The 25,065-nt window shown below is 39.8% G+C and overlaps 1 protein-coding gene across 2 annotated transcripts in view; it reads right to left on the bottom strand.

Annotated features, from left to right (window-relative positions):
- HERC4 (HECT and RLD domain containing E3 ubiquitin protein ligase 4) overlaps nucleotides 1-23,506 on the bottom strand; it is a 30,190-nt gene extending 6,684 nt beyond the window's left edge. Inside the window, exons 1-20 of one of the 2 annotated variants that reach the window (XM_082286650.1) lie at nucleotides 22,800-23,506; nucleotides 21,888-21,985; nucleotides 20,336-20,625; nucleotides 17,428-17,587; nucleotides 16,295-16,371; nucleotides 14,007-14,228; nucleotides 12,418-12,509; nucleotides 11,063-11,193; nucleotides 10,220-10,380; nucleotides 9,802-9,878; nucleotides 7,653-7,777; nucleotides 7,064-7,123; nucleotides 6,459-6,570; nucleotides 5,938-6,127; nucleotides 4,762-4,934; nucleotides 3,721-3,837; nucleotides 2,701-2,724; nucleotides 2,079-2,177; nucleotides 806-973; nucleotides 567-710 (exon numbers count right to left, since the gene is read on the bottom strand). In XM_082286650.1, coding sequence (XP_082142776.1) covers nucleotides 567-710; nucleotides 806-973; nucleotides 2,079-2,177; nucleotides 2,701-2,724; nucleotides 3,721-3,837; nucleotides 4,762-4,934; nucleotides 5,938-6,127; nucleotides 6,459-6,570; nucleotides 7,064-7,123; nucleotides 7,653-7,777; nucleotides 9,802-9,878; nucleotides 10,220-10,380; nucleotides 11,063-11,193; nucleotides 12,418-12,509; nucleotides 14,007-14,228; nucleotides 16,295-16,371; nucleotides 17,428-17,587; nucleotides 20,336-20,561 — 2,358 coding nt within the window. In that variant the 5' untranslated portion in view covers nucleotides 20,562-20,625; nucleotides 21,888-21,985; nucleotides 22,800-23,506. Of the gene's footprint in view, nucleotides 1-566; nucleotides 711-805; nucleotides 974-2,078; nucleotides 2,178-2,700; nucleotides 2,725-3,720; nucleotides 3,838-4,761; nucleotides 4,935-5,937; nucleotides 6,128-6,458; nucleotides 6,571-7,063; nucleotides 7,124-7,652; nucleotides 7,778-9,801; nucleotides 9,879-10,219; nucleotides 10,381-11,062; nucleotides 11,194-12,417; nucleotides 12,510-14,006; nucleotides 14,229-16,294; nucleotides 16,372-17,427; nucleotides 17,588-20,335; nucleotides 20,626-21,837; nucleotides 21,986-22,799 lie in introns of both variants that reach the window. The other variant, XM_082286649.1, reaches the window with a different exon arrangement.
- Between the last annotated feature and the right edge of the window lie 1,559 nt (nucleotides 23,507-25,065).

Genomic DNA, 25,065 nt, shown 5'->3' with positions numbered 1-25,065 from the left:
TAAAAAATTACTTTGGGGATAAGAGGGAAGAGCTCACTATTGACCCCCTCAGAATTAATTACCAAGGCTTAAAATACACCCGTGGAAATGTAAATATTCAGGTGTTTGGGATCCAGCCCCCCCAGTCAGTGTTCTCTGAAGGAGGACTGAAAGATCAGGGATCAAACCTTCCAAGAAAGTACAACTCCATGACCACCCATCACCCACAAATGCAACTGAACACAGGAAGACCTGCCTAACAGGCCAGTCAAGAATTTGCCTCTGGCACCTTGATTTACTGATTCTACCCTTGGAATCAGTTTGTTCTGGCTAGTACTTGTTCCCAAAAAACCTGGCTGGGCTGGGGACAACCAGTAAGGAGTAAACAAGGAATGGGGAAAGCAAAAGGGAAACAGCAAGGAATGAGGAAAGTTTTGCTCTAATAATGACAAAAATAAACTTTTTTGAGAATACTTGCTTCAGCTTTTACTCTTGAAATAAAACAACCACAAACTACTATGTTCATATATTATTAATACAAATACTGTAAGTTAAAATAAAATGACTGAATATAGATCACACCCTACCTTATCAGAGAACCAGATCAGCCTGGACTCCTCATAATACCTGAACATTCCATATTTGGGATCTAGCAACTCCCTCATGATGAGCAAAAAAAATTCTTTGCGAACACCTCCAGCATCAACAGCTTCCTCCCCTACAAATATAACCTGAAACACACAACTCAGTGAGCACTGAACTGCAAACAGGTTGTAAAGCAAGGTTTGTCCAGAAACATTCTCAATTACTGTGGCACTTGTAATACCTTGAGTGGCTTCTTGTAGTCTACATTCTTTGTTTTCCTTAGGACCTCCACAGCGTCCCCTACAATGTTGTCCCTCCGGACCATTAGTATCAGGCATGGATTGACAGATTCAAATACTGGCAGGAAAAGAGAAGACAAGTTCTGCCTGTGGGCCTGATCGACAGCCATCTGGAGAAAAACAAAGTGAGAGTGTCAGTAGGTAGGAAAAATTCCTGTTAGTATTAACTGTCCATCAGTCTTGTCTGCAAAAGTGCAAATGGGAATAGCTACTACAAGAACTACTGAATTTGCCCAAGTTTCCTTTGTATTCCTTTTATCTAAAGAATTATTTGATTTCAGAAATGTATTTCCTTTACCCATTGCTCTCACCAATGCTAATGTTTGGAAAGAATTAGAACCCAGGTTTTGATATTCCAGTCAAAATACCTTGGATAACTAAAGGAAGCAAAAAAATCCTGCATTTCATCTAATGAAGAGTAGGGTGTTTAATATAAATCTGGCATGAAAATAAACATACATTAAAAACTAATTCACAGCGTGAAAAGCAATTTATTTAACTTATATGATACTTTCTGTATTAAAATTGTTTGTAAAACAAAATGCTTTTGCAAATGTTCTGAGTATGGCAGAGAACTCTTGAGAGTTTGTGTGTTTTAATACTATTTAATATTGTTAATAGAAACATTTAATGTGAACATTTCTCTGAATCCATCAAATGTTGGTATTGACTGTACATATACATTTTTAAAGGCATATGAAACTACATTTATTATTAATTAGAAGAGCAAGGTTGTATTTTCCTACAGAAGCCCATTACTTGAGTATGACTTACATCATCTGTTTCTTTTCAGACTCAGATCAATGAGCCAGGTAATATTCTAAGTCTGCTCATATGGGAGGTGGGGTTGTGTTTTTTGGGTTTTTTGTCTGTTTGTTTGTTGGGTATTGGGGTTTTTCTACCAGTACTACGAGCTGTGAACACATAAAAAGGCCATCTCACTACTGAAATGAAAAGAAGTTCATTGGAAATGTATGCAACTACAAAACAGTCGAATTTCAGTGTGATCCCAAACCCACTACCCTCTATCATGTACATACCCTGAGATTAAAACTAGAGCCTCCATTTTTATGGGGGAGAGATTAAACAGAATTTAAAGAAAAAGAAAAAGAAAAATAACCAACCAGCCAAACCAAAAAACCAACAGGAACTCCCAAGATCCCTAGATCAGGGAAAAACCAATGAACTCCTAACATTAAAAACTGAGACTCCTACCTGCATCTGTATGATTGCATCTGTTTGCAAGAGAGTTGTCTTTGCCTGGGCATCAAATACAAATGGGTATGTGCAAATTATAACAGGAATATCTGTTAACTGGAATGAAAAGAACCATGTCACAGCTCAGCTTATTCAAAAGCCACAATTATGGTTAAAAGAACCTTTGCAATAGCACTCATTTAATACATCTATTTTAAAGGAAAGAGAACTCAATCTTGACTTATCAATGCAGAACCCAAAGCATCTTAGGAACATTAAGTAGATTTTTAATTGTTTAGTACTTCAGCCAAAAACAAACAAAAAAAATCTAACAGAACTCAATCAAGCCAAACCAAACCAAGCCAAGCCAGACACAAACGACACTCTCACTTAACACATTTTAATTTCTGAACTGTTATTGCAGCTAATGGGTATAAAAGTAGCCCTTTTTTTCCAACTGCTGCTCCAAATTTGCAATATAGACAATTACATATTTTTGCATCACAAAGATTTTTTTCAGATTACAGCCATGGCTAATTTAAAGCTTTACACCCAATAGAACACAGCAAACAGTCCTTGACATTCACATTTCTGATTTCCTTACATTCTTCAAAAGAAATCAGACTGCAACCAATCTTACCTCAGTTAATCCATGGTTGACATCCTATGACAGCATTTGCACAAAGGTAGCAACAATTAAGATGAAAAAGCAGCATTAGTGTCTGCATTAATTACTCATCTCTGATGTAGAATTTAAAAAATATTTATTTACTGCTTCCCCCCAGAGAAGGTTTACTGAGAAATAACCATAAACATTCTAATCCATCTCTTAACTACAAGCTTGCCTTTCAACACCCTGTTTATCAGTCTTTAAAAACAGGGCTATTAAAGTATCATGTTTGCTTGGATGCAAAAAAAACTACACACTTTAAATGTTTACTTCCACAAATTCATTAATGACATCTGCTGGTACTGTTGCAAAAAAAAAAAAAAAAAAAAAAAAAAAAAGGGTGGCTAGAGAGCTAGAGAAAAATTACTAACTTACTCAATATTCTTTCAAAGCTGAAGTCAAGGAACTGTGGCAAAAACCTATCCAACTCACTAATTCTCTGCACAGTCATTAATTTACTCCTGCTTATCACTCTTCTGTTTACAGATCAGGAATTAATTATCTCAGTTGTGGTTGCTAAACTCAAAGTAGAAAATTCCATCAGTTATCTGCTCCTGTAACTCCCTACTACACTTCCTGACTCATTAGTCAAGACAGCTGCAGCTTTTGCATTGCCTGGACCTGTCTTATACAGCAATTCAGATTACTCTGGATGTTTTCCTTTTGTGGATTATTACATTCCTAACTTTTTTGACATGGCAAGTCTCCAGTGACAGCATTCTAAACCACTTTTCAACTGACAGGTTCAAATATTGAGCAATGTCAGTCCTAAGAATGACACCCTAGAAGAAACACACCTTCTTAACAATTCTTCCTTAGCCACAGTACCTGACATGAGTCTGTTCAGCATTGGTCATCTGTGAAAGGTATTTTTATGAAAAAAAGTGCCCATATTTAGAGAATCTATGGATTTCTTCAAAGGGATAAAACAAACACAAAACATGGGAGGAAAACACCCACAAAAACCCAAATAAAATCAACACAACTTACCATTCCCAGTACCTGCTGCTGGAACCAGTTGGCATAGTCATTTCTGATATCTATCAAATCTTGTATCTCATGAATGTAAAATCTGTCATACTGTATAACTTGTCCTCTTTCATTTACCTAAGGAAATGCAATTTATTTTTTATTAGCTTTCAAAGGGATATTTTCCATGTTTTTCAAGCATTTGATACAGATACCCGCTACTAAAAAAATTCTAGAAAAACGACAGTGCCTACGAGAAAGCAAAAAACAATGTTAAAGACATGGATACATGGATTATTCAAAATCCCATCAAAGATTCAAGGAAAATACAATTAACTGCACACACAGTATCACATAACAGGGCTGCCACTTTGAAACAGCATATGATCTCACAGGAACAGTGATGATACACATGTTCATGTATACAATGGAATAAATACTTGTTCCTGTATTTGCACAGGTTTAAGAGCAATGATTCAATAACTCTAGTCTTAACTATAGTATGAAAACTTACACATGTGAGCAGAGGAACAGTTTCCATTTAAAAATAAGTTTATACACAGGTTTGTCTCTACAGTATCACTTTAATCCAGAAGCATCCACATTTTCCTAATACACACTTCTTTTCCCAAGGGCTGCTAAGCACTGCTGACTGTCAAAGCAGCAAGATAGTTACAGAGATCCTGCCTTTATAACCTTTATAATCCAAGCCTACTTTTCACAAATATCTCTCACATCCCCCTCCAAACCACCAGATATTCAATCTGCAAAATATCCCAGATCTGTCACTCTGCTTTTCCCTGTCACCTTAATCCATACCCTCACAGATGCAAATGACAGGTCACTCTGTGTTCCCAAAAAATAGTTAATTCCATCACCATGTCAGATTGGAATCCAGAATCCCAATGATTCATAGGTCCAGATGGAACAACTACAAATATTTCTGTAGATGCAATTCTGATCTTTAAAACCCATCAGTAACTTAGCTTCTACCAAGTACCCAGCACAGAGATGCTGACAAAGCCAAGCAGCCAAGGAACTTTAGAAAAGACACAAACGTACTCTGTGCAGTATTTCCAGAACTCTGAAGGCTGTGTGTAGGAAATTGGTAAGTATTCTTCTGTCAGCAGGTGGAAGGCCCATCTTGCACAACTTCAAAAGGTGCACTACGACATCCTTGTAGAGTTCCACTATCTTGAGGAACAAGGGAGGTTCAAGTAGAGACCACCAATTTTCTGTCAACACATGGTGAACACAAATTTAGTACTTGCCGCTGCAGCACTACGTTATGTTATCCTCTTAACTAAGAAACATGTTTGGCTAGAAAGCACAATCACCAATTACTAAAGACTCTGAAAGAAAATGCTCTATTGTTACACATCAAATCTTTAAGTCTCTTGAAGTCTGTTCATCCAGACTAAATGACAGTACCACAAAATAACATTTGACAAAAATACATGTCTCAAAAACCTAAAATCTTAAGCAAACAGTCGTGAGAGCAATAGAAAACAATGGAAAAAGATCTGGAGTTCAAAAAACTATCAGTGTGCTTTTCTTTATAGCAGACAAGCTCTTTACTCTCACCAAAACTACTGAAAAAACACAAGAGACAGGTTACAAGGCAAAACATAACTCAGGAAGATGCAAGTACCGTCTCAAAAAGAATCCAATTAAAGGTGAAATATTCTGAAAACAATTCTTTAAGCGGAATTTCAGGTGACAGGAATCACAATAAGAAGATGTAAGGAAGTAGAGTTAAAAACCCAGAGCCACATTTTTGAAGACCACATCTTGGCACCAGTGAGAAAAGATCAACTGTCTCAGAAGCTCAGAACAGGTGCTGTAGTCACAACCAAGACAATTTAACATCTGCTTTGCTACACTTCTGTAAATTGCTTAGAGCTTGTTAGCTGTCTGACCACATAATTTTCACTTTAAAGCGCAAAGACACATATCAATTACACTGAACTACACAGTTTAATTCCTCCCAAATGGAATCAGTCCAAAAACTACAATACCAGATGAATTCACAGGGATGGCCTGTTAACTCACCCTGAAGCAATACAGTAAGTGTTTTCTTACACCAAGCAATGTTAAGCCTTAACTTTCTCACTGGGGAATTGTACAAAACTGTAAACACACAGCAGGTGCTGCCGAGACCAAGTCTTCACTGATGGAATTTCTCTACGTTTTCATCTGGAGATCCTTAGTTTTAACAGTAAATATTCAGTTTCTTACCAAGAACTTTCAGAGGAGCTTTTTCTAGGTTCAGAATAGCTGCTCCAAAAGGAATAGCTAATGTTGTGAAATTGTTTTCATCACTCATCAGTGGGCACTCTGGTAGAGTGAGATACAACCTCAAAGCTTCGACATCTGGTAAGGAGCTGGTCAACTTGGGAATAAGGTTCTTTTCCAAACTAGCTGCCACCTACAGCACAACAGAAAATTCTGTTTATTTTAATGCAATTGAGATTTTAAATAAATGCCTACGTACATGAAAACTAATCTAGAAAACAATAATTAAGAGCTTCAGTGAAGACTACTATACATTTAAAAAATTACAGTAAATATTAAAATAGAATATACTGATGTGTTACCTAATTGTCACAACAAAATACAGTTTCACACATTTGCAGTCCATATATTACTGAGTTAAGAAATCTATTTATAGGGTTGGACCAAGCATAACAGTAGTAGTATTTCTGCAGAGCTGTAACACAAAAATAATCCCAAACTTAAGGAAAATACGCAGCACAAACCTGTTGTGATATGTGAGTATGCTCAGGCTGTATGAGTTTGTGAAAGAGTAGTCTAGCAGCATTCATATCAACCCCTGAGAATCTAGTGCTGGTTTTGTAATGATCATCATTGCTGCAGGAAAAAAAAAAAAAATCAGAAAGACTGAATCCTGTATTCTCAGCAACTCAAGATTTCCCCTCGCCCCGTGAATTTTAGACCTACTGACCAAGGACTTAAAATACATCAGACTTCTGTGTTTTATATGGCCTTAGAAACAACTGGAAAAAATCTTCTCTAACTGCAAGAAAATAATGCAAAAAGACTTGGATGTAACACAGCCCATGCAATGAATTCCCCTTGAATTATAAACAACCTGTGGCTGACAAATGTAATGAGCTTTGCTGGCTGACGTGGCAGCAGCAAAGACAGGCAGGAGCCATTCTGCACTGGGGCAGCTGACAAAACACAGGGCAGGAAAGGAGCAGGAGTTTAAACTGTGGGCATCAGAGCACCAGTGAAACAAGAAAACCCTGGGAAGGTGTCCCAGCTGACACAAGGGACACCAGGAAGGCGGCTACCATTAATGCTGTCCACAGGAACACTTGTTAAAAACCTGCCCACTTACCTCAATGCCAAAAAGCTCCCATTCAGGCACCCAGCTGAGGAGAACGTTCCATCAATTTCACTGAAATTGTTCACATTAAATGTTATATTTGGTTTTCCTTTTACAAATTAGCATTTGCGATAAAAAAGCCTGTATTTAATCCGTAACAAATTACATTGTACAAAGGAAGGGACTCTGACTCAAATGTGACTAAACAATACTAGATAAAACCTTCATTCAAAACTCAATGCTGAAGACAGCTCGAATCACAGCCAGTCTTGCAACTTAATTGCTTTGCATCCTCTTTTATTAAAATAGAAGCAATAATCTTTGAGTTGTTCTCATATTCCTTTACATGTATTGCTAATTTTCAATGTGCAATTAGATAACTTAATTTAATCTTGTATAGTCATCTCAACTGAAGCAGAGATGACACAGTCTCAAGGATCTAAACTACTCAACAAGGGCAACAATGAAAGCACAGCAAGAGCTCTGCACGTCACAAAATCAGTAATTAAAAATAGCTCTGCTACGTATGCCCAAAGCCCCATTAACACTCAGTTCAGAAGCAGAATTACCAGAGACAACTTCTTTCCCTTACATCACTTACTTAGCTATCTCTACAGGAAGTCTTCCAGATGGGAAACTCAGCAATCTTTGAATAAACATTTCATTCACAGTCCAGATCTGCTTCAAAAGGTCAGGATACCTAAAATCATCTGGTGGCACCATGTTCTAAAAAATTTTAAAGAAAGCGTAAAGAATCAGGCACACAAAATTGATTTCCAGAACAATCAGCCCTCTAGTTGAGCTGTCTTAGCTGACAATTTGCCTACCCCGACTACTGCTGTGAAATACTCTGTGTTCTAACAGTTCTGCATTCACCATGAAAGCAGAGCATACACTAAAACCATCTCCATTAAGTGTTAATTCACACACCTCGCCTATGGCCAACACCTTAAACATTACTTGTCTCTATGATGAACACTAACCAAGCTTTAGATATGAGCAGCAAGCACCTCCTCTCCAGCCACTAGGAGCCACTTAGCTCACTGCCAAGCTCTGAGCACACAGAAAAGGAGCCATTCAATTTTTTAGACAGATGTTCTTCCACCCCACTTCCATCAAGCTCCTCTGAGAATGAATTATGCTTCTGTGAACATGCCCTGCATCATCAGAGGAGCTGCATTTGGAAGTGCTGCTTATATAAAATGAATTCCACTAAGAGCTGTAATAGTAAAGAAGAAGAGAACCAAGATCATTGTTTTGAGTAGGAGCATTGGTTCAAAAAGAGATGGCAAATAGCACCAAAAATAAGATTAAATCGGTGAAAGAAAACATTCCTCCTGAGGGTGCCATCTGACAACACTGAGCTGACTCAGTATGACAGTGACTGTCTGCTGCCAAAAATCAGCACTTCTGATCCCATCCTACAGCATCAGGATGAGGAACACTTTTGCCATTTCCCTTGTGTCCAGCCAAAGAAAACAACTCAGGGAACTGAGCTGCCCAAAAACTGATTTGAGAAAACAGATTTTGGCCGGGCCCCCTTAACTGGCAGGGACACACAACCCCCAGGGGTACAGTACACACAGAACTTTGGAATAATTCAATACAAATTACCAAACTAAAGAGTACTAAAAGGGATATTTTTGCAGCATCAATGTTCATCTATTGCTAATACTTTTTGTACAGAACAAGCCACAATAACTGCATTCAGTCTCCAGTTCACCTCAATTAGTAAGTCAGAAACTACTCCAGTAATTAGGAAAATTGTACATAAGAAAGTTCTTAAGGATGTTTTAATAGACAAGTTTTGAGCCTATATTATAAGCAATTTTCCAGTTTACACCTGCTAAGCAAGTTTCTCTCAAATACAGCAATGGTTAAAACTCTGTCAGAATTTAGAAAAAAGAACCCAACAAAACAATCCTAGAAAAACTGCTGAGTCTGTACCACCAGAACAGGCTCTGAGCACAGAGCACTGCTGCAAGTGTGACCTGTACTCACTTTTTCCTGACAAACGTGTCCCCACTAAAATCCATTTTCCCTTGTGTCCAAATTAGTTTTCACCCTATACACTCAACTCTTGATGCTTCATTAATCCCCATGGTTTAATATCTGCTGAGCTGTACTGGAAACAGTCCCATGAATCTTCATCTTGTTTTTATCTCCCAACTCACCCTTCAATAGCATTTTCTTTCCATCACACTTCCACACTGCCATTTTTACTGTAAAGTCCTTCTAGACTTCTTTACGTAGCATTTAAACAGATGAATTCTTGTTATTCTAACACTTAAGCTCTAAGACTAGTATAAAACTGTGACATAACAAACTACATAATTTTTAGCAAAAAGCTCCATTTGTTTCCTTACCACTGTGGCATGTTAAAATGACTACAGAGCAGAAGACATCAAGGCTGCTGCTGTCACGAGCTATGAGGAGGACTGGGCAAGGAGTGAAGTTCTCAAATATTCAATCAATTCTTCCCTTATGACATGAAAAGAAGTGCATTCATCCATCAAGAAAAAAGCTGATGCCAAAAAGTCTCAAGAGCTTTCTGACAGCTAACACTCACCAACTGGATCCAAGTCCTCCAACTGCTACCATGACTTAGTGCCTTTTGCTTCCACACTGCTCCAACAAACTTTACAATACAGTCACATGCACCTTCAACATCAAAATCCTTTAAAATGCATCAAAACCCCTAAAATCTAACTTTGACAAGCTTTGGAACCAAATTATACTTAATTTGTTACCTGTGGATAAAAGTAGTGTGCAAAACTTTGGTCCCCACCAGAGAAAATTCTCTTTACACAGTAGCACTCCTCATTGTCTGCAACAGGAATAAAAAACAGGCCACCATGAAAATGTGAAATCGAAAAATTATTAAGATGCTGCGACCAACACTCAGTTACAAAAAGGTTCCCTTGTTGCAGAATCTCGATACAATAGTTAAGACCATCTTTCCCTGAGGTAAGTTCTAGGTCTAGTGCTACCAGAGGCCCTAACCCAGCAGCACAGGCATGTAACTCCTACACCACGAAAACAGAGCACAGTGGAATTAAACTGTTTGGAAAAAGTGATTTTGGCCCATATTTAGTTTAAATCTCAAGAATTCTAAGCTACTATAAAGGAACAGGTAACCACAAAGTAAATACACTAGATGCTGCTTACCTGTGCTCATTGGGCATTGAGTACTATAGGGAATCCAGTTTCCTTTCACTGTGAAGGGACTTTTCCTGTTACTGGTGGTCCCAGTACCTAATTGCCCATTACCTCCGAGTCCAAAAGAATAAATTCTTCCAGAAGAAGGGACGAATGCAGTGGTGTGCTGCCTAGGGCAAACAGAATTCAGTAACGCAAACCTAATCACTGGAACATGCTTTGTGCAGGCCTGTCCAGGAATTGTGCCAAACAATGCATTAAAGGTCCTGTCGGACCCAACGCTCCACTGCTCTACTGGCAATGCACTGCCACTGGCAATATTCCACTTATATTCCAGTAGGCAATCCTCCATTTTTATGGAAAAATTCCCAGAATGGAGCTGCCAGTGCTTAGCCCCTGTCTGACCTTTAGAGCATATCAGAAACGAGTGTCTAGAGACTGCCTGCATCTCCTTTCCCTTATCCCGCTCAACTCTGGATGTCCCCTCTCCTTTCACAGGCCTGTGAAGAACCAGTTGGGAATTTGTGTAAACTATTTTGTACTTTTCCCAAACACACTTGTTCTTCAATATGAAATGAAATGACAGCAACAAACACTTTCACACTTCATACTATTGCTCACACTGACAGTTTAGAAAACCAGAACCTCTCAAATATACAACTTCCTTTGGTTCTTCTATGAATGCTTTTGAAATCCCAAAAATATCTCTATCTATCTTTTGTTAGGGGTCATCTTGTCTTCCCTGACCACAAATGGTAAGAAACCCCCTGCTTCATACTGCAATAGATATGAAGTTTTATACAAAACAAATTATCTGTAAGATTCACAGTGTTAGCACGGAATAGACCTTACCTGCCACAGGTGATTTGCGTGACAACACTTCCCATAAGCTCAAAAACTTTCCTTGGATTTATCTCATGGCTGGTAGAGTTATGACCCAACTGACCATAGCCTCCAGCTCCAAATGTAAAAACCCCACCTTCCTAAACAAATAAATTTTTTAAATTAAGATGATTGTATACCTCAGAACAAGAAACTTCACAGAAATAGGGTTTTAATAAATCTTTTTCTGATGATCTTGGCATTGCAGGGAAAGGACAGAAAAATATACATGGCACAACAGGGTCCTGAGACACAGAAGAGTGACAAGTTAATTGGAGTTATGAAAACGTGGCACAGCTATGAAGTATTACCTTACCTATGTTAAATCACACTCATCTAATTTCCTTATTATCATTCAACAGTCCTGCCATTAACTTGTGTCATTTATAGATACTAATCCTCATTTTTCCTCTTTTCCAGTTTTCTTGATGAACTTCACCAGTATACATACTCACACTACTAAAAAGTATACTTTGGCTTTGAAACTCTGAATACGAATTATAAAGTGATTAGCAAACAAGAAGCTGCCCTGCTCAGCAGATGATACACAGTATGACTGAAACAGCCTTTGAAAGCATAAGAAACCAGAAAATTTCAACATTGTTGTAAGGCAAGGAATTTTTTTTAAGTGTTCTTGATTAATCAAGAAATTAACCAAAACCTTCAATGTTTTAATCAGAAACATTTGCAGAAGTTATACACCTTACCTTACAACAACTCCGAAACTTGCCATTTTCAGATGCTTTGAAAATGTAAATCTGTTTCTTTCAACTCTGCTCTGCATCAGCTTGGTCCTCAGCTGGAAATTCATCACTAAAATTGCAGCATCCGCTGAGAAAACCCAACAGCCTCAGTCACTGAGTCAGGATAGCAAACAGTGCCAGGTTTTCCTGAACTTCAGAAGGACTTGGGGAATGCTCACACATAAACACAGTACTGCCTACAAAAGGTATACCAGCCCCTGGCTCTGCAAGGGACAATGTAGCCATACATATGGGTGACAATCTGTACAAACACTCACAGTACATTCAGCATCTCAACCGAGCCCATCAGCTTTAAAGCAAGTTTGAAGTTAACTTCTATGCATGAAAAAGGAAAATAAGCATTTAGAATGCAAGATTTCTTGTATTTGGTAATTTTTTTCAAATATTTAACCACTCTTCCAATCTTTCCTCAACTTAATCCCATAAATTTAGAAGAAATTTTATTTAGAATTCAGTTTATTATTTTCTGTTCAGGTAGCATCATCTCCTGAAAACATAAAAAAAACCTGGAGCATAAACATATGCATATCTAAACATAAACATATCTTTTAAGTCCTGTACCTTCGTAAGGGCAGCAGTATGATCTTCCCCACAACATATATGAACAACCTTCTGACTTCTCAGGGACTTCAGCAGTGTAGGAACATACCTGTCTGAAAGGTTTAATAAAGAATAAAAAAGGTCACTTATTTTGACAATAAAAATCAAAACCCAAATAGTTTTGCTCATTTATTCTAATTTGGTTCTAATCAAGCAAGCACTTTAAATTTCTTACCATAACGCAATCCTTTTGACTGACTTTATGGATCTTGGAGATGGAAGTGTTACTACAGGAAAAACAGGGACTACTACGCTGAAAAAACTTTGTAGTCCATGGTCTCACTTTCACTAGCACAGGATCATATGTCAATACAGAGATCACTAAATACGAACAGTACATTAGACCTGGCACTGGCCAGGAGAAAAGAAAAAAAAAAACCAAAACAAAACATTGTTTTTGTTTATGTGCTTCAGGTTTTTGTGTCAGTTGGTCTTCTTTGGAAAGTCTATTTATGCACAGAGTAATTTATATATTACTAACTGCATAACAGAATGGAGCACTGAACAAACAGGAAGCAAAACTAACTTCCCTCCATCACTACAACGCGTCAACTTTGAACAAAGGCAATTTTTTTAAACGTTAGTGCTAATGTCTTAAAACCCGTCAGGCATGCTAACATGTCTGCAAGAAACCCTATGAAGACATTAAAAAGGGATTTTACCAAGAAGTGATGCTACATAAAAGCCAGGGGTTACACACATTCCAAAGAATATGCAGAAGCAACTGAAGTCTCCCATGATTTCCGAAAAATACTTGTAATTTTCTTATTACATGAATGCGACAATTTTTAAGGCATTCGGATGTGCTTTTTATTTACAACACATTTTTCCTATTTTAAATGGTTGACAACAACGAACCAGTAAGAAAATCTGAACTCATGAAACCATCTACAAATTATCCATTACTAAACTGTGTATTACAGGAGCCTGACAGCAAAAACTGCCATCTTGGAGCCCTGTGAGCAGATACTAAGCATGTAACACAATACAAACAACAAAGAAACAACTTTTTGTCTAACCTAACCACGTGCTAAAAATCATTGAGTGCCATCCCCCTAGCAGAGGAAGTTTCGGAAATGTTAGCCAAAAATTTTGAATGATTATCAAAAGTGGCCTGAGAAAGAAATGTAAAAGTAATTTGCAGTAAAAAATGAAGATGGCTTAAATGTGACTACTACAGACAACCAATTAGTTTTGATAAATTACTGCTTTTGCCAAGCAATTTCATCCACACAAAGTTCAGTTCAATCCACAACTACTGCACAGTATTTTAATTCAATCCCATTAAGTCACAGGAAGATGTAGAACAGGGAAAGAAAACAAGTCAAGCAGACAAGGATCTCAACATAACACTGTCAGAGTTCTCACTACAAAACAGCTGAGGAAAACACCTCTGTGTCTTCTTCATGCAATCTCACGTGGCACTAGCACACTCCAACAGTACCAAACAAGGTTTGTTCTGTCTGCTCCTTTCCTAGAAATACTGCTCTCTTTGGATTCACAACCCAATGCCTTCAGCATGAAACTGTCCTGAAGCAATGCTTACTTACCATTATCATCATTAAGACCCAGCTGCCCAAATTTGTTGCGTCCCCATCCAAAGATGGCTCCAGAAAGAGTTAGTACAAAACTATGAGCTCCTCCTGCAGCAATCTGTGCAAAAGGGATTCCCAGCAGAGATTTAATCATTTGTGGTGAGGTTTGTTTCTTATACTCATAACCTAAGCCCAGCTGGCCATATTTGTTTTGTCCCCAGGAAAACACTTCACTTCCTGTTTGAAGGAAAAAATACACAACCAAGAAATAAAATTAATATAGTTTAATAAAACAATGTTTATCCACTGTAAGAAAAACTTAAGGTTAGACCACCACTCTTCATATATTTTTGAGTTTGAAAATGCATACAAATTGCTGACTTCTCAAGCTAAGCATTCTTGTGTAATTTGCAGGCATTCAACTCAAACATTTAATCAGACTGGAAGTATTTAAATTGCATTCACCATCCCCCCCCCCCCAAAAACTGCTCTTAACATTCCTGACAACTGCATTTGCTTATTACAAAACAAGACACTGCTCCACGGGAAGTTCCACTACTGCACAGATGTTTATGCAGGGATCTGCCAAAGCTGCACCCTGAACATGCAAAATTTTCCGATTACCAATCAAAAGCCTCATCTAAGATTTTCTAAGGTAAGATACTTAATTTTTACACACAGTTTAAGAGGCATATTTTAAAATACTGTCTTCATTATACGATAATGAAGCACAAGGTTTATAATGTCTTTCAATGCCTTATAAAGAAAAAAACACTTCAAAGAATGACAGTCGAAGACCTATTTATGTTAAGACTGCTTCCAAAATAAAATACTCTCTTGAACAACCAGTGCTTTGCCAAGGTATTTACTATCCTAAAGATTAACACCCAAACACAAAATAATTTAGTTTTGCTGACATGGTATGTTTTCAAGAGCAATGTTACTTTCAAAATGCTTCCTATGTCTCTCCCATCTCCACCTTACCAATAACAGTTTTATCAAGATGGGAAAACAATGAAACCCATCCTCTGGAGTACTGGTATCTCAGATTTTATTTATTTATATGAACAACTAAACCCAGAAAACCCGACAGTGCATGTCAAGAACAGAAACTGAGCTGCAAACCCTTGAATTGGCAAGAAAATAGTGATGCTGTACTTGAAGCCTGTAACTATTTAAAACACTGAGTGAATTTTAAATCACAAATTCCTATGACATTCTTGCACCTTTGACCAACAGAACACTTAACAACACAACTCTGCTACTCCCCACATTCTACTGCTGATTTTAACTCAGGCAAAGGGTTACTTGTGAAGCTCTGCCTGCCTGCCCTGAAAACAAAGGCATTTCTTTGGGTTATAATGGTAATTACACCTGGGCATGGCAATTACATAATGGCATGGAAAACACCCAATATGGAGGCCATGAAGAGTCACATACACAATCCACGCACACATAATCAGTATAAACTACTGTATTTAAAGAAAAAAAATTATCAATCTGCATACAATGAACACCTACCTCCCCACAGTTACTTGCTTCATATTTTAATCACACATTATTAAGAAACACTAACAAACTACAATCTTTCTGGAATTTTTGTTTAGAGTAAGTTTCCATTAACCCTTTTCAGCAGCCACTTTATCCAAGTGGAAGTTTTGGCCACAACTCTCCTATATCATGGTAAGACAAGCAAACAGCAAATTTAAACTCATGTTCATTTCTGGAGAGCTGCACTAACTAGACATGCAGCACAAGTGAGGCCAACTAAGTGTGGGGTCACAGCCCCAGCAGAAATTTGAAGAGATATTTAAACTTCCAAAAGGTGGCTAATATGTGACACGGCATTTTAACTATGGAAGCACCAAAAAACAGAGGCTTTGCCATAGTAAAGCAGACAAGGAAGTCATTCCTGCAAGCCTCAGTAACTTGAGGTCACAGGTTAAAACAGACAAGGGACAGAGCAGCGTGCCAGCAGGATGAGAAAGACACAGGACCAAGAAAAAGAAACAAAATAAAAAGGAAGTTACATGAAAGCCAGATGATAGAATTTGAAAAAAACCCCACACATCCCTCCTCAAAGAAATAAAAGCACAACTCAACATCCATTTGTACGTTTGTTTTTCAAACTCAAGCTTCCATCATTAAGTTACACTGCTCCTACCAACCTGAAATCCCACCTGTGTTAAGTGGCAGCATGTTTTATAAACACATTGCTTTTTAAAAAAAGATAAAATAAATGTCGAAAACTTTTGAATTCCCTGGTAAGAAATTACACAAAACTTAAGAAGAATTTGGCTTACCTTTTGATAGTGCTAGCGAGTGATAATAACCACAAGCAACTTGAACAATTTGGATCTCTGATAAGCTTTTAATATTTCTATTGGGGTAAGAAAACAGAGAAAGAATTAAGCTATCAGATCATGGTATGAAATAAAGGGTAATATACAAAATGTGAATCCTTTTCATTGAAGTATATTAAACATCCTAACTTTAATTAACCACTATTTAATAAAACCTGAAGTCAAAACTGCTTCTTTTCTATAACTTTTAAGGTCAGGTTCTGCCTTATTTTCAAATAGATAAAGTCTGTAAAAGACCATAATGAAGAATTAGGGAGGTTCATGTGCTGGGAAGGCGATCTCACACAGCTGAATGGAGGAACGAACACAGAATGCAAGAATAAACTGATTCTTTCTAGTTTCCAAAATTTCAGTTTACAGAGCTAATACACATTGCACAATACTATAAAGAAGTTGCAAACACACCCACATGTGCATTAAAACTAATAACGCTTTAAACTTTGGATGAGGAAAAAAGTTTCTAAAGGACCCGTGGGCTTTTAGATTTGATACAGAAATAACATCTTGAATATTGTAGCCATGAATTACTAAGGTTCCAAAGAATTGTTACGTTTGTGTGTGGACTTCAGGTAGCTGGAATGCTTAAGGCATTCTGAAAACAAGCACGTGACCCTGCCCAACATTAATTTTTTTAACTAGAAGGTGTATTATTTGATGACAGTTGAAAAGCTTTAGGTAAAAACTGAAGTACAAAGATCAGACAGCAAATGTACCTTCTTCAAATCGAAAGTTTAACACTACTTCTCCTTAACTTCTCTTAAATGGCATTCATACTCTTAAAATACCCATCCTACTTTTCCAAAGTAAGTCTCATTCTTAGTGGAAGACTATTAAAAAAAAAAAACAAACAAAACCACCCCAAAAAGCAACAAATCAAACCAAACACACCTGTAACACATTTCTCACATAAGATGACTTTTTGAGAAACTGTCTACACACAGCATTCAAGTGTCATAGCTAATATACCTTTTCTATATTTATATGGTTTTACCTATAACAGTAGAATAGCTTAACCAATGTGATTTAAGCACATTATTAAACAAAAAGGCAACTTATTATGTACTATTTTTAACCTGGGCACTCTGATGCATTCCTCTGTTCCAGGCAAGCCAAGCTGTCCATCAGTAGCCAGACCCCAAGCATATACCTGACCTTTGTCATTTAATGCAAGAGTGTGGGCTTCTCCACATGATACAGCTACAATATTTTGGGCATCCAGTGCACCAACGTGCTCTAAAAAAATAAATAAATAAAATAAGTTGTTTAAAAAAAAAAAAAGCTACTAACAAGCTAGGGTTGTTCCAAACAGTTTTACACAGTACTAAGACATCAACTGAAGTGATGTTCAACTGAGCCCATTAAGTTCTGCTGAAACACATTTTATTTAAAATTATGAACATTCAATTTTAGGAGAAATATGTTAAATTTGACACCCCAAAGTAACCAAATAATGACTGTGTCTGGAGCAATATACAGAAGTGCACAAAACCTGCAGCTTGATCATAATGGATCCTTCTAATCTTGCTATCTGAAAATGTGCATGAACTCAATTAACAGTAAGGTCAAATAGATTACTGTCAAATGACTACACGTGTAGACATTATGTAAGAGGAAAACATTCCACCACAGCAAATTAAATTCACCTATTCATTATTAAGAAAAAGCCTGCAAAACAAGGCAGGGCAAATTACAGACTAAAACTACTGATTTTGCAATCAGCTACACAACATCATCTTTATAATGTAAAATACTGTAGAAACAGATCCTAAAGAGTAATTTTTCTAGACATACAGTGCATGCCTCTGAAAAGCATACACTAACATATCTGTGATTTTTTTTTCTAGTAGCCTGCACCAATACCTTTGGAAACACTCAAACTCTGGTTCTGGGCTTATGATTTGTGATCAGAAGTCTAACGTTTCCATTTCAGCAATAACTAAAGCTGAGAAATACCATCAGCACCTGTCATTAAGGTTGGAACTTTTAGTAGTTCCCTTAAATAAGGGACTGCTTGAACATTTTACTCCCAGTTTTTAAACACAAATTCTATTCCAGCCTAAGAATGGCACAGTACTGAAAAAGCCTGTGTATCGTCAATGTTACGGGCTCTCTAAACACAGCCTAGCACAGCCCAAGTCAACTTCAAAACAGTAGCTAACATTATCTGCAGCATGACAGGCACTCAGCTTCCAAAATAAACCAACACAGGCAGCAGATATAAGTTCTTTTTATTACATACAGCTGGTCTGACTAAAGAGGTTACCACCCCAATTCACTCATGAGAGCCTCCCACAGCTCTGCCAGTAGGAGAGGTCATGGAAGCACTCTCCAGTTGGGGCACCAGCACACAGATTAGCTCAGACAATCTTCCCCAGCTGCTGAACCAGCCAGTCTGACTCTGCCTAATATGGATTAAGGAACATTCATGTAGTCCCTATGGCAAGCAGAGCTCTAGGAGGCAGAAAGAGGAAAGGCAGTGGGGACACAGAGGTAGAAAAGACACACAGTCAGCAACAAAATTATCTTCAGTAAACAGAAATACATTCAAAAGAGAGCATCCACCCATCTGTAAAGATACCAAGCCTCTTTAGACTGTGCAAGTGAGTTATCCCAATGCTCTGACTTCATACACTCAGCAGTATTATCAGTAACCTCTAGGTGAAATGGAAATTACAGAGGAGATTACAATGCTCATGTGTCTGAGCATGTTAAAGAAAAAATTATAGCAGGTCGACTATATATGAAAGGTCATACAAATTAAAAGTCAGATATTTTCATTGTAACCTTTAGATTTAAAAGACAACTCAGCATAATTTTCAAAGTCAGCAACAAGTAGTCAGAGTAAGTTTAACATGCCGAATTTCTCTTCACATTCAGGAAGCAGATGTTTGCACAGGATTAAAGTTTATCAGTTTATCAGTTTAATATCCACATACTGATTTCCAATAGAAGTCTAAATTAGTTTTAAAAAGCTACATCTCAAAAAAAAAATATATCTTTAACTGGCACCAAAACCAAAACTGAGTAAAGGAGAACTACTAAAATACCAAATGACACCTCATTTCCATTTGAAAAATTTGTGGCAAATATTGAGCCAAGCAAGTTGTAAAACTGCTCTAGGAGTGATTAGAATGAAGTCTTAGTAAGCCTTTCCAGTTTGTTACATTCTGCCGTAAGCAGTGTGAGCAGCACTCTTCCCTGGCTCTCAGCAGCACCAGCTATGACTCATATGCAAGCTCTGAAGGGAGCCCATGTGCACACTCCTCTGCAGTCCCTGCAAGATGTTTACCCACTTCTGCTCCAGAACTGCACTAGGAAGGAGCAGAAACACACACAGAACATAGGTGGGAAGAAGAAAAAGCCCAGAGAAGCGTTACACAGCGTCCTTTAGGCTTCTCCAAATCCTCTCCCTGTAGCACTGCATATGCTCATAAGTCTTTTATCAAAAGTTTTATTTTTAGCTCTTAAAAAAAGAGAACATCGCTTTAATCAGACCTGTTGTACATCACATATTAGACAACTAAAAACACACTGCATGTTTCTCAACTGTGATATGCCAAATACTCATTTCCACCATTTTCCAACAGCCAAACCCATACATAAAAGGACAGTGCTAATCCATGCATTGCAGCAGGTCAGCTCCCCTTGAGCTTAAAAGCAGGCACTGAGTCTCCCACGGCCTTAGGCAAAGTGATTCCATGCTTGAAATAAAAAATAGTGGCACTGTCCAGCTGCACAGCAGGCAAAAACATGGCGGGACTGCCATGTTTCACAGCTGGTTGTTTCCAACTGTCACAAGAACCCATCCAAGCAAAGCAATGCTTTTCCAGTCAAAAATATGTCCATTCTTGGAAGAGCTACTGTGCATGAATTTGGCACATGCATGGACACTGGCCATCTTGACTTTGATGAAGCACAATAAAACGAAAGCCACGCACACCACCGCACAGAATCTCCACAATTCACCACTTCTAAACTTACCAGGTCTTTTCCTGGCTTTTTCGTGCCCTAGTTGTCCTAGATCGTTGCATCCACACGTATAAACAGTCCCATCATCCAGGACAAAAACAGTATGTCTCAGTCCACATCCTACATCTCTGACCCTTTTATTTAGGAAAAAGTCACTTTTTCTGGGTTCTAAAACAATCTCTTCATCAATTCCACCCAATCCAAGCTGTCCAAAAGATGCATTGCCCCAGCACAACATGTTTACACTTCTTTTTATCAGAGATCTTCCAACTTCACTTTTCTAGAATATTCCTTCTGCGTAGCTGTTAAGAAAAAAGGAAAATGAACATCTTTAGTATTGTCCTCAACATTTACATTATTTTCTATATAGCATGTAATCCATGAGCTCACTTTCTCTATACCAATGTATTAAAACCCTGAACAATTTTTTAAGAGCATGATTTGCTTTCTTGAACACGATTTGTGTTAACTCTGCAGGAAAATGCGTTCTTTCCCATTTCATATACAACTTTTAAGATGTGCAGCTCCCTGGTTTGATAAAACTTTGTTTCAAAAACTTAAAATATCATTCTTTGTACAACTTCTTTAATCGCTAATCCAAATTTATACAAACTTGCAGTTGCAACCAATTCCAGCCAGTGGAAATGACCTCAAATATCTTCCAAGGAGATAGCACAGGCTACTTTCTTTATTTGAGGAGCTGCATGACTCCAGCAAGCACTGTGTAGTGCCTCAAGATCATCAAGAAAAACACTTGACTCATAGCTTGGAAAAAATTGGTCAGCTCTGATCAATCCAGTTATGCAATAGCAAGTACAATATGCTGTGTCAGTCCTTACATTTAGATAACTATGAGTCAACTGAACTTACAATTTACAAGAAAATAAATAGCTGAAACTCAAGTCCACAATCTTGCACTGCATTCAACACCAGCTACAGCTTCAGTTACTCTGCAGTAACAGGAGGCCACACACATCAACTCCCCCAGCAAGCCCACACCCCTAATCCCTAAATTACAATTACCAGTATATGTGCTGGCAGACTCTGTACCTTTTTGGAAAGGATACAAAGCTAAAGCTACCATTCTCTTTCATTTGCAGTAGTGCATACAACTAAGAATTCTCGACAATGTTTTCACTACTACTTATACTACATTTCCATGATAGTAAGTTTCCCTGTATTTTCACAGCAGTTTAAAAGTCAATGTAAACCAAAGGGAAATTACTATAAATTTTCATCTGTGACCATTATTTAGAAGACATTCTACAGGGTCATAACATGTATAAACTACCTAAATCCCAAACTGCTCAAAGAAGCAAGCCAACACTTAACATCTAAGTGTTACATACATCAAAGGGCAGAATTCTTGCCAGCACAACGGGATAAGCTACTTTCTCTGCATCAGTCAAAACGCAGTAAACAAGACACTTATTTTTGTGACTGCATAAAAAACCCCAAACGCAAGACCAAACCAAAACAGCCAAAAAACTTAAAATACATTGCATTCTGTTTACCTATCTCAGGAGGTGAGGCATGATCAAATATTTCCCTAGCTATATCCTACCACATTCAGAAGGGGACATCAAAACGAAGACGTCTTCAGTTAAGACATAGCTATGCAACAGCACATGTCACACATCTGTAGCAGTGACTTGCTTCAACCTGCAACACAAGAAGTTAGAAAAGATGTACGATTATAGTTCTTTGCGATTTCTGTAGTCAAGATTTATCTCCATCTCCAGCAGGAAAAAAAAAAAGAAAAGTTCTCCTTTCTATTGAACTATATAAGTATTTCCACGGAAGGCGGGGTTGCTTTGTTCTGTATCATTTAAGAGTCAGTAGCTAAAGTTCTGAACTTTGATCTCAAACCACGGCACTCTTTCACCCCTGTGTGTGGGTGGTCATGAGAGCCAACTCGCGCCGTCAGCAGCTGGATACTCCCGCGCGTGACGTCGGGAGCGGCCCGGTGCCGACAGCCACCACGGACGGGGGAAGGCACCGCACTCGCCCTGTGCCGCCGGGGAGCGCGGGGCGGCGGTAGGGAAGCGCCTGGACACTTCGCGCAGGCTGTGGCCGCCGTCTGAGCGCTGACGCGCGCTCAGGCCGTGCCCCGTGAGGGGACTCCGCCCGCCCCAGCGCTCGCCGCGGCCCCATGTTCCCTCGGCGGGGCTCGGCTCCCCGGGCCCGCCGCGCTGAGATGCGGAGGGAGCGGCGGGCGCGGCCCGGCGGCGGAGAGGGGCGGCGGCCGGACCTCTCCGTGCCCCGCAGCTGCTCAGCGGCGCCGCCCAGCCCAGTCCCAACTGCCCCGGCCCGCCCGCACCTGCCCCACGGCACCGCCGCCCGGCCCGCCCCGCTCCTCCGGCCGAATCCTGCCGCGGGGCCCCACAGCCCGAGTGCGGCCCCGGCCGCTTTTTCGTCCGCCCCGCGGGGCCCGAGGGCGGCACCGTCCGGCTCCGCTAAGGCCCGCGGGACTCACCGGTGGTAGCGAAGCGCTCCGCTCCGCTCCCCTCCGCAGCCTGCCCACCGCAGGCTCTCGCCGGCCACCGCCAGGGCGTGAGCAGCGTGAGCAGCCCCGGGCGCGGTGACAGGGCCCGGCCGCCGCTGCCGCGCAGGCGCCGGCTCGGCGGGCGGGACCGCAGCGCCCGCTCCACCGCCCGCCTCCCGCCGGCCCGGTCTCGTGGTCAGGGGCGGGGATGCGGTGCGGTGCCGTCACCCGGGCTCGGCGGAGCTCCGAAAGGAACGTTGGTATGGGAGTCACCGCGTGGTTCGGTTCCCGTCGTTGGGAGGAGCGAGGAGTTGATAGCAAAAATGAGTCGTAGGAGAGGCCCAAGAAGTGAGGAGCGCCGGAGTGATGTTTTCGTACTCCTGGTGTGCTCGGAGAAGCGCAGGGTTGGGCACAGAGCTCGGGTGTTCCCTCCGGTGGTGACTGCAGCTGTACGCGTTCTTGGCATGGGAACACATGTGAGCGCAAAATACAGAGCCGTCGTTGTGTTACATCACGGTTTTTAAACTGAGAATAAGAAAACGTGTGTCCTGGGGCAAATAGCTCCCTGAGAAGAGGTCTTCTTACGGCGTGTTTCGCCTGCCTTGCAGAGTTCTTCAGACACTTGGGCGCGTGTTGCTGTTCCTTACCCAGATCTACGGAGATCTGCAGAAGCCTCTGCTTGATCTCTGAGGGCACGAAAAGAATGAGATCAGTGAGTGGGAAGGAACTGGATCCGCCAGGGAGATGCAGGAACAAACTGTTCTTCATACTCCAATTACGCGTCATTAACTTGTGAGAGCACGGAGTCGTTCCCCGCGGGTGCTCGCTGGTGCTGCTGCAGCGGGAGGCAGCGGTGTGAACTCCAGCCCTCCATGGCCTTCCTGCTCCAGGGAACGGCGTGGCTCTGGGGCTTTGCTGTGTCCCTCCCGCACAAAGGAATGCAGTTTTCTGAATCCTCTAGTCTGGCTACAAGCTTTTCTCTGTGTCAGAGCATACCCAAGGTGGGCATGGCAAACCGCTTTTTTTTCACTGAACACGTGTCTCTCGTGGAACCACTAAAAGAAAGTTTACATGCCAGACGCATTTTTTAACTCCCCCCCCCCCCCCCCCCCCCCCCCCCGGTATTTCGCTTGGTACTGGGAGGAAAATCCATTGGAATTTATGTAATTGGACCCGGTTGGGAATCCAAATGAGATTTCCTTATTTAGCAGCCTCTTTATAGTAGGATCCACCTTTATGTAGGTCGGGGAGTGAAAAAAGGCCAGGACCAGGCATACTTCACAGCAAGTGATTTTGCAAACTGTGGGTAAAGAAAGTTCTGTGTTTGGTGTCCTTTTGCCCTTTGTTAAATGGAAATCATTTAACAACATCCCAACAAATGGGATGTCTTGGTCCAGCCATTAAACACTCCTTTGTATGTGTAAATAGGTAAAATCCTACAGGGCTTCTCAGGATTTGTGGTTGTAGATTTGTCAGTAAAGATTCAAACCAGAAATACTAAATTCATACCTAGAGAAAATGAGATTGCTGCGTAGCTGACACAAGCTAAATGATGCAGCACTTTTCAGGGTAGCAAATACCCAGTTTTGCTATTTAAAGGAGAAATGTGAGTGATTTGCCTTTTGCCATTCTGCATCTAAGACTGGAAGGTTAGCAGGAGCTGTGGCACAGAGCAAATGGAGGAAAACATTTCAGTTGTTATCTTCTAAACTTTCTTTTCCTTTTATTTGTGAGCTCAAAGGAGTAGTAACTGAATAACTACACTGTGAAGTGGATTTTAAATATTGGCATTCATTGTGCAATGTGTCCTCTGACCAGCATGTGGGGATATGCCCATGTACTTGAAGAGAATATTATATGCCCACTACAATTTTATACAAGGAAAAGTCACTTGGTATAACTGCCTTAACACATGAAATAAAAAATATATAAAGATGAAACAACATACAGTGCTGCCCAAATCTCAACTTCCCTACGTAACAGACGCAGCTATTTTATTTAAAAGAATTATTCTAATCCTAAATTGTAATACTGTAAATTAAATAATTCAAATGTGTCTTCAAAGAAAGTGTAAGCCATATTTTTATTCTACTTATCACCTATCTTAGCAAATTTTCTTTTCTCTGCCAGAGAAACCATATTGTACCTGTCTTAGTACCTAAGGGGATCCCCCCTTCCCGGGGCTAAAGACCCACAGGCAGTGGGGGAAAGGGAGTACATGCTCTGGTGCCACAGCACTGCTTGGGCTCCGTGCCAC

The sequence above is a fragment of the Coloeus monedula genome (assembly GCF_965178545.1).
Source record: "Coloeus monedula genome assembly, chromosome: 8".
NCBI classification, from domain to species: Eukaryota; Metazoa; Chordata; class Aves; order Passeriformes; family Corvidae; genus Coloeus; species Coloeus monedula.
This window is presented reverse-complemented; position numbering and strand designations above follow the sequence as displayed.